This window comes from Sylvia atricapilla, chromosome 22 (genome assembly GCF_009819655.1).
Source record: "Sylvia atricapilla isolate bSylAtr1 chromosome 22, bSylAtr1.pri, whole genome shotgun sequence".
In the NCBI taxonomy this organism is placed as follows: Eukaryota; Metazoa; Chordata; class Aves; order Passeriformes; family Sylviidae; genus Sylvia; species Sylvia atricapilla.
The window spans coordinates 2063157-2075967 of NC_089161.1; the positions used below are offsets into that span (position 1 = coordinate 2063157).

The following is a 12811-nucleotide window of genomic DNA, read 5'->3' on the forward strand; positions in this document are numbered from 1 at the left end:
GTCTGATATTATTCCCTCTTTATTATCTCAGCTGTGAGTTTCCTGCTTTAGCCACTTTGAGCAGCTCTTCCCCTGGCTGGACGCTGGATTGACACTCACGGGACATCACTGCTGGGGCTTTCCGCTGAGATGTGCTGGGAAGCAGCTCTGGCAGCTCTGAGGGAGGCAGACAGGTCCTGTCCCTTCACACCTGTCCCTTCAGCACCTGGCCTTTGTCCCCTCAGCACATGTCCCCTCACATCTGTCCACTGTCCTCTCAGCACCTCTCCTCTGTCCCGACATCAGTCCTTCCCCACCTGCCCCCTCACACCAGTTCCCCCAGAAACTGTCCCTGTAGTTCCCCCAACACCGGTCCCCTTACACCAGTATCGTGTCCCCTCACACCTTTCCCCTGTCCTCTCAGCATTGTCCTCTATCCCTCAGCACAGTCCCCTCACACCTGTCCTCCCTCACATATGTCATCTATCTTCTCACACCTGTCTCCTCACACCCGTCCCTTCACACCTGTCCCGTCCCCTGACACCAGCCCCCTCAGCACTGTCCCCTCAGCACTGTCCCCTCACACCTGTCCCCTCAGCAGTCCCCTCAGCGCTGTCCCCTCACACCTGTCCCTTCACACCTGTCCCCTCAGCAGTCCCCTCAGCGCTGTCCCCTCAGCAGTCCCCTCAGCACTGTCCCCTCATACCTATCCCCTCACACCTGTCCCCTCAGCACTGTCCCCTCAGCGCTGTCCCCTCACACCTGTCCCCTCACACCTGTCCCCTCATACCTGTCCCCTCATACCTGTCCCCTCAGCAGTCCCCTCAGCACTGTCCCCTCACACCTGTCCCCTCAGCACTGTCCCCTCAGCACTGTCCCCTCACACCTGTCCCCTCAGCAGCCCCCTCAGCACTGTCCCCTCAGCAGTCCACTCACACCTGTCCCCTCACACCTGTCCCCTCACACCTGTCCCCTCAGCAGTCCCCTCAGCACTGTCCCCTCAGCTGTCACCTCATACCTGTCCCCTCACACCTGTCCCCTCAGCAGTACCCTCAGCAGTCCCCCCAGCACTGTCCCCTCACACCTGTCCCCCCCGCTCCCTCAGCGGCCCCTCCCTGCAGCGCGGCGCTCCCATTGGCTGCAGGTGTTCCCCGCCGCCCCCCCGCCCGCTCTGGTTGGCCGGGACGCTCCGGCTCCCAGGTAACGGTTCCCGCGCTGCGATTGGCGGCGGGGGGGCGGGACCCGGGCGGGGATTGGCTCCCCATTGGCTGCGGCTCCCGCCCTCAGGCCGCCATGTTGCCGCGGGCGCGGGGCACCGAGGCTGGGCAGCGGCTGAGGGGCGCCGGGGGCACCTGGGGCGGGACTTGAGGGGACACCTGAGGGACACCGCGGCTCCTCCGCCGGCCGCCGCCGCTGCTTCCTGCTGGGGCACCGCCGGCAGCGAGACAAAGTCCGCTTCGAAACTTCCTTGCGGGACTTTGAGCAACTTGAGGCCGCGGAGGTGTAGCCGAGCACGGCTGAGGGAGCGGCCCCTGCTCGCCGAGGGGCCCCGCTCTGTGGGGTGGGACTGCCGCGGTCGGAGCAGGTAGGAGTCCGATGGTCCCTGTGGGGAGGCCGGGCAGAGTCCGCTCCGTCCGGGGAGGTGCCGGCGCCGCCTCGTCCCGAGCGAAGGTGTTGCGGTGTCCCGGCCGCTCCCCGCAGGCCGGGGCTGAGGGGACACCCCGGGTGGGCGGCAGGAGCCGCGTGTTCCCCTGAGCCCCGGAGGGTCCAGAGTTCGGGGGTCTCCGCTCCCCCGGGCCCCGTGTCCGGCTTACCCGGCTCAGGGGTTACGGATGTGTCTGGATACACACATTCATGTGTAGGGTGGTAATATGCAATAAACAGGATGTTTGTCAGGCTCTAGTCATGAAGGTATGCTGAATTGCCCCTCGGAGTTCCTCTGCTGCTTCTCTTGGGTAAATTTGTAACTGATAGTAATTGACTGCAGTGTTTTATTTATGCAGAAAAACTATTTTTAGTTACTTGATTCTTTGGGAGAAAAAAGTAAGATGCTGTGTTGATGAATAAGTAAAAACTTCTGTGGAGTATTTCAGCCAGGAGGGAGCTGTTGGATGATTTTTTAAGAAAATATCCTCAAATGCTTGGGATATTTCTGTAAAGCTAAATTGTACAGGGTATTTTTAGTCAATCTTATTTAATTTCTGTGTAGGTCAATGCTCTTACACATTTTCCTTTTCATTTTTTTGCTGTTCTATGTAAAGCTATTTGTGTTTCTAAAATTTGACACAACTCATTTGTTTAGCAGTGTGTGTATATTCATCAATATTCTGTTTTTTTATCTGTGCAGCTGGATTGAGAGTCATCTGGAGCAGAAACACATCTCACATGTGAAGCTCTTCACTTCAGAATTTGTTCTGTCTTGAATCAACTTATTTCTGTGTACTTATAATTTTATATAGCTGCTAAATACAGACCATGCCTAGCAGAATGGGCTCAAAAATTGATCTGAACAAAGACTTCATCAGAGTAAAAACACACTACAGTGGGTAAGTCAGTGTGTCCTTTCCTCTGTGTTGTGACCTGTCTATTTTTGAAGCCTATTGAGCAGGAGTTCGTGGTCTGACCTAGTGATAGAGTAACCAGGGCTTTGGTGGATTTGTAATTAATGTCAGATCAGGCAGGTAAAGTTCTAAGCTATTAAAATACCAGTCAGACTCCTGCAGTGTGCTGATGGAGGAGAAAATTAATTTATTCTCTTAGAAAGGGAGAAAATGTGCATAAGTGACAAACCCACAGTTATTGTGGGTTGATGGATTATTGATTCCCATGGTCATGGCAAGGTCTACATCCATCTCCTGCATTCAGATGCAGTTATTATGTTTTATTGTGTCTATAATCAGAATGTCGTGTTCCTTTATGACTTCACTCAGTTGTCAGTAGAAACAGGAAGGAAAGTTTTATTGCAGCAACATGAAATTTGAATTTTCAGGTGTGCTTAATCTAATTGGTTTGCTGCTACTCTGAGGACTTTGTAAAATAATGTTGCTTTAGTCCCTCCTGTCTTCCTTCAAGGCCTGAGTTTAAGGCATTTGAGGAGCCAAATATTTGGCCCTAGTAGATCCTTAAACTTGATTGGAAGTATTTAGAACTTGTTGGCATTTAATAAGTGACATCAATGATCTTTTCTGATGTTTTACTGCTAAATAAGTAAATGTAGCTACTACTGTGCATGTTCTTACATTATGGTGCAGAAAAATGCTGGTTTGAATTAGAAGTGATGCAGTTATCAAAGTCACTTCATGGATTTTATTGAAAATAAAATGCTTTTATTCCAAACTTACCTGCTTAGCAATGCCATGTAGTTGGAAGTTCTGAATTTAGAGTTCCAGAGCAATTGAATTCAAGTGGTAATGCAGTAGGAGAGCTGCCTCAGCTCTGTGAGGGAAGGCACTACAAACACCAGTAGAACTGGTGTAAATCATTTGGGGTGGCTTGCTGGCAGGTGGTGTTGATATAAAGTGAAAAGAGCGTGTCTGTGGAACTTGTCTGTGCAGAACTGGGGGAGGTGATAATAATTGTGTCAATGTTAGAAGTCAGGTAATTATTATCACCATGTTTAACAATAAGCTACTGTAGATTTTCCTGCAACACTACATTCAGTCTTTTACATTAGCTGTGAAGTCTCTACAAGTCAGTTTACAAACAAGACTTCCAAGCTCTATGAATTTCATTTTTGTTCTGCTGATCAAATTGTGTGAGGTAAAAGTGGCTCTTTTTGACATTATACCCTCTATAAGTGACCATCCCAGTATCTCCACTGCAGTTCTGCACTCAGCCTTTGAACAAGTTTGCCAGGCTGCAGGAAATCATTGATGCTGGGCAACTTCAGAATTAGGGACTAACTTGTTCAAGTAGCTGCTAAAATGAAAATAATAGTACAGAGATGCTATATTGAAATCCCTGTTAGAAATCTGAGCAGGAGGAAGTTTAAAGCATGTGAGTGTTGAGTGTATCTCTGGAGGCTGAGTATCTCAGGTATTCCTGTTTCTGGGTGTGACAGAGTTCCTAACATAGCACAGTAGAAATCACTGCCAGAGCAGATTACAAAAGAAAAACTAAGTAACTGCAACAATGAGCAAAGAATTACACAAGTTGCCTCTCTAGTTTATCCCTGGCTGCTGAAACAGAGCAGTGGTGCAGTTTGATTTGTGTTATCTTGGCTCTAGGAGGTGACACGTTTGATCTGTCACTGGAATTATTTCTCTTGCTGTAAGTGCTCATACAGAACTTATTGGTCATTAGCTCTTCATATTACTGTGTAGTGTCCAGTTTCAAACATAGATTTTTTCAAGTGTCCTGTGGGATTATTTAGTGTTAAACAAGGAATGGTTTTCACTTCCCTGTGGCCTGATTGCCTGATGTGGCTGTAGGGATGTTAAGATTAAACACAGTAAATCTCAAAAGAACATGGACATCATGGATATGAAGTTCATTAATTTACTTATAAAATGACATCTGTTATAATAATTTTAACAACTCAAGGCTGATGAATAGTTGCCAGCTTTATTTGGAGTTCAGGGAGTGTGTAGTAGTGTTGTCTTACAGGGTATTTTCAGTTTTTAAATATTCTGTAGATCCTTATGAAAGTGTGATTGTCCACAGTTAGCACAGAGCTCCAGCTGCCTGATTTCATGAGGGGCTCCTGGTGGCAGTAATTAAATAATGAGCTGCATTTGTTGGTGACCTTGTGTTGGGGCAAGGCATTGGCACAGCCCTCAAACATTGCTGTGAGAACCAGTTTGGTCTCTTACTTTCATAAATGCATAAAACATGACTTCTTTGACAGGGAAATGTTCTTAAACTCAACCTCACCTGACAGCCCTCAGTGTTGTGGGTGATATGGATTTACAGGTTGGCAGGTAGCATATGTATTTCTTCTGCTGTTGCTGTTATAAGGAATTATTAAGTTGCTGTTCTTTGAGAGCTCTACAAAGTATAGATTAAAGATGCACTGGAAAAGGTTGCAGTGCTTTTACTCTGAAGTTGAAGCAGTACAGTTCTTTAAGATGATTGTTTTAAACCTTTGCTTATAGTAGCTTTTCTTAGCAAAGGCAAAATGGCAAGTTATTACTGCATATCATTTAAAATGTAAGCTGTGGAGTTTAAGTTTCTTATTTCAGTGTAGTGCTGTTCAACTGCTGGCTGAAAGACATAAGTAAGCAGAATATGTTGTATAACATTTTTTCTAAAATGACTTGTCACACAGTGTGGAAATAGGAAAATTATCTCAGTCGTGTTGGACAACTTGTGATGTATTTTCTGTATTAAACTAAGGATTACACATGTCAGTAGCCATTAACTACAAAACAGTTTCCTAATTGTCCTCTGGAAGGTTTTGAAGGCAGTGAAATTGTTTAAGTTCATCTCCTGTTTATTTTTGCACTTGTAAATTAATTGATTTCCCAGCATCAGTTACTTGAAAAATATTTTCAAAATAGTACAAAGTCTTGTTTGTCTCATCAGATTTTGTTTTGCATAATCTTCTTTCCTTTCTTCAGTATTTGACCTTCCTTGACTGGACTTGTGGACTTCCATTATATCAAAAGTTATTGTCACAAATTCCTGAGATCATGTATAGTTTACATAGAGGGTTCAGTATTGGGTTCATGTTCTCTAAACACTACAAAGGTAGAGTGCAAATAAGAGTAAGATTTTACCTGAATTTCTCTGTAATTACATCTTTTGAGGATTCACCTTGTCAAAGCTTCATGTCAAACAATATAATGGATGTGAGGAAAAGCCTACAGTTTAAAAGGATTTTACAATAATTGAGATTTTATTTATCTCTTGATGCAAGAAGCACCTGGATTAAAAAAATTATTCCGAAAGCTTCTGGTTTGTTTTTTAACAACACTTCAAATGTTGATAATTATAATAAGGGAGCTTGGCACACCCGAGTAAACATGCATTAAAGACAGGTAATTAACACATTTATTTCCTCCAGACTGAAGTATTTTTAAGTTAAGCACTGTGAGCTGTAATCCTGCTGGCACAGTGGGAGCATTTTATATGAGGAATGCTCATCCTGTATGGTTCTGCAGCTTGGTGTTGTCCATAGATGGAACTGTTGGAAGATGCAGGTGTTTTCTGATAAAAGCTGATGTTTTCATCTTGTGCAGGGACATCCTGATAACAAACCTGGATGCATCCATGAGCTATGCTGAACTCTGCGATGAAGTGCACGAGATGTGTAACCTGCAACAGGAGCAGCCAATTACCCTCAAGTGGATTGATGATGAAGGTATTGGACTCAAACACTTCTCAGGGTTTGTTGGTCACTGTGGTACAGAGAAGAGGCATTGAGGGACCTGTATAAACAAATACCATACTGTGGAGTTGTGTTTTTTCCTAAATACCTAACTACAGAACCCTGTCACAGAGAGGGAACTTGGAGAAATGAGACACAAGACTCAGGGTTGGTTGCAGTAGCACTTGAATTCACTTCTACAGAAGGACATTGTCAAAGCCAGGGCTTGCAGCACTAGAACTGAATACAGAAAGGTGGAAAAACACCAAACTGGTTTGGCTAATAGTTGTAATGGTGTGCTTTGGTTTTCTTAATAGCTCTCTTAGCTGATGGTGGTGTTTGGTGAATGGGATTTCAAAGTACTGACCTTGGAAGAAGGTTGTTGGTAGTCAAAGACAACTCAGCCCTTTTTAAGATACCAAGGAGTAGCTTTAATTCTTCCAAATATTGCTCTTTATCTTTTGAATACCAAGAAGGACAGAGATAACTATACCAGCCTCAGTTTAATGGTGGTGGTATAAAAAGTAACCTGATCAGAAGGACATGGAAGATAATTACATTGCCTGTGCTTAGCTGGCTAAACTGCATGCCTAATAATAAAGGACAATTATTGCAGGGAAGAAGAAAACCTCCTGAGTTTTGAGTTGGAGGATTCCAAGACATGAGTCCTATTAAGTGTTTCTTGGTTAGACTCTGTTGCATTGGCATTTTGAAGCTTACTTAAATTAAAACGAATTTATTTAGTCTCTGTTCTAGTAAGTATTTTCCTCTAGTCTTGGTTAAATACAGACCTGTACAACCTTTTTGTGATTCCTGGGTCTGGCCTGATGAGTTTCAGCCAATCTGCTGTGTTGGCTGGCCTCAATCCTCCCGGGTTTTGGGAGTTATCCTATTTCTGCATGTGAGTGTTTCCACATGGAATTTAAGTTTATTTGACTGATTGCACAAACAGATGTTCTCTTTGAACTAACTAAAAGCAAACAATTGCCCATGGCTTAATGAATAAACAAAACCTACCAAGAGATGAAGAAAATAGATTTTTCTGTTGGGCTTTTATAGTGTTTCTTTGTTTTTGACAAGAGATCCAAGAGGTTTGAACTGTGAATAGCTCACTCATGATAAAATCCCATAAACATACAAGGAATATGGATTGTTGTTTTGCAGTACAAATAATTCTTTTGTCTTTCATGTTGCATTATTGCTGCATTTATAGATCATCAACAGCAGTGGCCTTCAAAGAGAGGTAGCTGGGCCCTGGATTCACCATTTTACAAACGAAGAACATTTTTTAAAAATAAGAAATTAAAGTTTAATATATGGTCTGACACTGGTGTCATCACTTGGCCTGGCTATCATCAGGTCATCTGTCCCCCAAGGTGTGCTGCAGGGAGGTGACTGTTCCACAAGGACACAGGGGTTCAGAGGGACGCTCCTGCTCCTTTGCCTGCTCTCAGTTCATTGTGACGTACTGTACTTTACGTGTGTCTCGTTAAGTGGATTTATGGATTAATTATCCAGTTTTAACAAAAATAACCCTCCCAAGGTAATGCTGATAATGTGACTGCAAGCAGACAACAAGAAAATTTGGGGCATCTTTAGTTCTATCTGTTTGCTTTTATTTCATTTATTTTTTGTTATCATATAAGATAGTTCTGTCTACTCAATTTTGATAAAATGAGAAGGAATAATTGTGTTGTTCCATTTTGGCTTTGATCAAAATGCCAGCCTAATATCAAGTGATTAAAAGAAAGGCAATACTTGAAGCTGGTACATTTCTTACTAACTGAAATTCTCCACTGAATTCTTCAGTGGTAAATTTGCCTGTGTGTTGCTTTTTTTGTTAGGTGACCCTTGTACCATCTCATCTCAGATGGAGCTGGAGGAAGCCTTCCGTTTGTATTGTCAGAACAGAGACCAAGGACTGATTATTCACGGCAAGTATTGCACACTTAGGAACCCCTGTGTGTCTGATAATCCCAACAGCTGCTTAAGTGGGAGCTTGGAGTGACTCCCTTGCCTGTCATGTCTCCTCCTTTGTGTAGCTGCTGTCCTGGAGTTTGATGCTGGAACTCAAAGCTGAAACTGTGCAGGAGGCTTTGAGTTCAGCACTGCACAGATTTGTTCATGCTTTACTCTCCAGTATAAGCTCCTGCCAGTCTGGAACCAAATTTTGATGGCATCATTTCTAATGTAGAATTATTTGAAGGCTTTCAAATCCTGTCTGTGTGTAAATATAGTCCAGAATCAAGGAAAAAGTACTACTGAGAATCTTTTGCCTTAAAAATCTAATGTTTTTGTTTTAGTTTTCCCAAGTACTCCAGAGAAACCCGGCATGCCTTGTCCAGGAGAAGATCGTGAGTACTAAAATGTTATCAAATTCTAGCTACTTTTTTTTATTTTTTGGTCACACAGAAAAGAAATTTATTAAAAGATTTTCAGAATCTAGTGCTACACACACGTGTATCTGTTTTGTTTCCTTAAAAGAATGTAAAGTGTTTTACATTTTGTCAACAGAGAAATTGCACAAATCAGTGTTGTAGCAGTGTTCTGAGTATTAATGCTGGTTTTTGTAGTTGATACACTTGGAGGAAGAGACAACAGGATTTTAGATACCTATTTCAGCATAGGCCTTTGCTTTTTTTGTGGTTCTTTTGGTTTTTTAACTTTCAGGGGAAAGAAATGATGTACTGAAGAGGGAGATACAGCCATTTTAATAAAAAGGTTATTAATCTCTATGAAAATAATCCTGTGAGAGGTAGATAAACCTCCAGAGGAAGGACACATAATTGATATGGTTTACCTGTATTTCAATAGCCTGAACTGCACAGGGATAAAAGGATTAAATAGCTGTATAGTCAGTTCTCATTACAGAGGGATGGCATCAGGACTTTATTCATATCTTGGTAAATGTTAAGGAAAGGAATGGGAATAATTGGGTGCCAAAGGTACCAGATGATGCTTGGCTGCTCACAGAAGTATAAAGAAAGCTGACTGAAGAATTTGAAGGACCTTTGCTTGTCTCTTTGAGAAATATAAGAGGAGATAAAATTAATTGCTGATAAGAGTAAGTAATACACACTAGGAGAGAAGTACTTGGTTGACCAGCATTTACACTGACAGACTGGCTAAAGATGAGTAGTGCAGTGGTAACAGTTGTGAATACTATTTTTAATCAGAGAAATAATGCCAATATGCCAATAATTGCTCTATTGAAAACTTACATGAAGATGGAGAGAGGTGAAATATATACCAAAAAGTTAATATGATTTTCTACATTTAAACTATAGTAGATGAAAGGTTGGCTGTAAAAACCAGGTAAATTTTTATGTTGACTAGGTTACTGAAATTCTTTTAGAAAGGAAAAAAAGGAAGTAAATGTACGACATTAATTTCTCTAATTTGCCGAACAAGGACAACAGATAAAGACTCTTATGATTAGAAGAGTTAAATTATCCCTGAGACACCTAATTTAATGAACTCATTAAAGATGTAGATATTCTAGTAGGGAAGTTTTTTTGTGTTAATTTGTTGGAAGTTTCAGTTCTCTGAAGCCACGAGATGAGCTGCAGAAAGCCCAGCTGAGTGTGGCTCAGCTGACCTGCTTATTGTGTCTGTAGGGTATTTCTCCCTGTATGGTTTTACAGGTCACGTTGAATCACACTCAGATTGTTTAAAAAGCCTCTTTAGCTGCATGTGCTGGATAAGGGATCTCTGGTCAGGTTTCTCATGGTCTCATGAATTAATTTGATGCATATTACCTCTTTGCATCTGTGGGGCCTGCATGGAAATTGGGCCTTGTGGCCTAGCTGTAACTATTTTTTGCAACAGAGCTATTGTATTTAAATTGTAACTTAGCATAGAAATACATTCAGTGTTGTTGCTTGTTAGCCAAAGGCCCACGACAAACATCTGCATTGCACTTGGGCTGTATGGAAATGGTACTGGTATTGATGATACAGTTTATTTAAGGGACTGTTTATTTTGTCAGGACTGAAATGTTGTCCTTGGCTCAGAAAATATTCATCATGTTTTCAAACCTTATTTTGTGTCTTTATTGCTGTAGTTATGTTCATAGGAAATCCTTTTTTAAAAGTGAGAATGTTATGTAATATATGTATATGTTTTCTGGAGCATCACGTTTGTACTATAAAGGAGCTTATGAGTTTGCCTCAGGTTTTTTCCAGAGACAAATAAACAGTGAAGTGGTTGGTCTATCCAAAATGAGCTTCTATTTGAATTAGAGGTTCTGAGTGTGGATTTGCTGGTTTGTTACAGTACTACAGACAGTTTGAAATGGAATTTTTAAATAAAACCATTCAATTGTGAAATAATTGCATTTCCAATCTGTTGCTCAGATGTGTCCATGTTAGGTCATGGAGTGGCTCTTTGCAGTAGTTTGTGATCTTCTGAAGTGCAAATCTGTATTTCTGTAGGATTGTAGGGTTTTTCTTTCCAGCTTCTTCAGAACAATAATCCTTTGGAAGAAGAGTGCAGGAGTACAGACTGGAGGGTTTGCATTTATGTTGAAATTTAATGATAGAGTTGCTACCTATCCTCACCTTTGTTAAATTGATATGGTTTTGAGATTGTACCAGCTAGAAAAGCTTGAAATATAAAAGCCTGTAATCCATTAATAAAATAAACCACATGACTGATATTTCAATTCCACTTGCATGACTTAAGGAAAGTTATTTCTGTGCTTGAAGAATTTTGTTCTTATATTGATGTGGTGCTGTCTGTGAGACAGAATTTGCAGTGTCCAGCGTCTGCACTTGTGCTGTCTCTGTATTCCTTTGCTCCTGAATTTCTGTGCTTTTAGTTGGAGCCAGCCCCAGCTCCCAGTGTGAGTGCACAGCTGTGGTTCCAGCAGCCCCTTTCCCTGAGCTGGCAGTGCTGCTGTGAGGTGAAACAGCTCCCATCCCTTCCCAGACACTGAATGTGACCTCTCCTGGGCGTTCCCAGCATCTGCTGGACTGGAGCCTTGGGTGCTTGATCAGTGTTTCCTGAGAAAGATGGCAGACTTTCAGACCAGTCTTGCATTTCACTTTGACTTTCCTGGTAGATGAGCTGTTCTTTCAGAACTGAATAAACAAGGTTGTTTCACAGGTGTTTGCTGTGTTCTCCTGTGCCCCGAGGTGCCAGCGCTCCTGACAGCGTGTGTGGATCCCAGCAGCTGATTGGCAGCTTTATAACTTAGTTATTGGAGTCTCAGCTTATTTACCCTGACAGATCTGGATCTGATTTATCACTCCTGGTGCTGCAGTGCATTGTGTAACACAGCACGTCCAGCTGAACAATTCCCATCGATTTGTAGGAGTTCCCTAACAGAATTGCCGGGTTTATCAGAGAAATACTTGTTTTGGTGACATCAGCTCCTTGACATCCATGCCGTGTTTTAGTTGTGCCTCAGCTGCTAGCTACAGCCTCTCAAGGGAGCCAGTACCACCCGTGCCTGGATACATGAGGCAGAGATGTGAAAGGGAGAGACGGGGGTAACCAGTCTTCCATTAAATATTTGCTCTTAATGTTCGAGCTGATCCTGCCTATTGTCCTTGGTGTCTAATGGTATTCACACGGCGGCATCCGTGGAATAAAGGGAAAATGTTTCATTTCATACCTACTACATTGTAAAGAATTACATGCTGAAGAGGCTAAAGAATAAAACCCAGTGAGTAATGCATGCTTTTTCTGTAGATTTTGTGTCATCATTGTGGTTGCTGTTGTGAGCGGCGGGCACTGACGCGGGCTGTGTGTACGTGTGCTGCAGGAGAGAACTCAGCATTTTGGTTATGGTACAGTCGCTGTGCCTGCCACCCTCCTTTGCAGCCATGGATTGTTACAAATGCAGAGATTCCTGCTGCCTCTGTGCGTAGGGATGTGGCTGAGAGACCTCCTGGAAATGCTGATAAAATTGCATTGAAAGGACTCCTGGGGAATGTATTTTAGGAGGAAAGGAACGGAAGAGTGAGTGATGCTGCTGCTGCTAATATTGGAGATTAATGAAAGAAATGTATCCCAAAAACCCTGACGGTATGTGCTCAGGGCCTGTTTATTGTAGGATTGCTGATGTAAAGGCTAACCGTTTAGGAGCATCATTTTCTGAGGCCTTTTTGTTGAATTCTGCTTAGTGGATTGTCATAGATGGCTGTTTTTAAATTGTGAAATACTTGTTTTGTATCAAGGGTTACTTAGTTTCTAATATTGTCAGAACGAGCTGTGCTAGTTCACTTCTGCTTAACAAATAGATCTGTGTATTTAATATTAAAATTCATCTTGGGTTTGGATAGCTAGTGCCAGCAAATTTAAGGGTTGTTTTGCTGTTGGCTTCATTAAATAGAAGAATGCAGACTAGGAAACCTTTAAATTAATTAGCAGAAGAGAATGAATATGTTTTTAATGTTCTAGTACTTAGGACATTAGAGTGATAGTTTTTATTATCTAATATTTCTGGCTGATTTTGCTGCCTTATTTTTTTGGTAATGATTACACTGTGTTGTGCATGTCTCCTGTGCTCTTTGTTTATCT

At 42.4% G+C, this 12811-nt stretch overlaps 1 protein-coding gene across 2 annotated transcripts in view; it reads left to right on the forward strand.

The window, feature by feature from the left end:
• The first annotated feature begins 1354 nt into the window (after positions 1 to 1354).
• The window catches only part of PRKCZ (protein kinase C zeta), a 40498-nt gene continuing 29041 nt past the window's right edge, over positions 1355 to 12811 (forward strand). The window contains exons 1-5 of one of the 2 annotated variants that reach the window (XM_066334182.1): positions 1355 to 1564; positions 2327 to 2525; positions 6159 to 6280; positions 8131 to 8220; positions 8590 to 8640. In XM_066334182.1, the coding sequence (XP_066190279.1) occupies positions 2455 to 2525; positions 6159 to 6280; positions 8131 to 8220; positions 8590 to 8640 (334 nt within the window). In that variant the 5' untranslated portion in view covers positions 1355 to 1564; positions 2327 to 2454. Of the gene's footprint in view, positions 1565 to 2326; positions 2526 to 6158; positions 6281 to 8130; positions 8221 to 8567; positions 8641 to 12811 lie in introns of those variants that run through there. The other variant, XR_010745223.1, reaches the window with a different exon arrangement.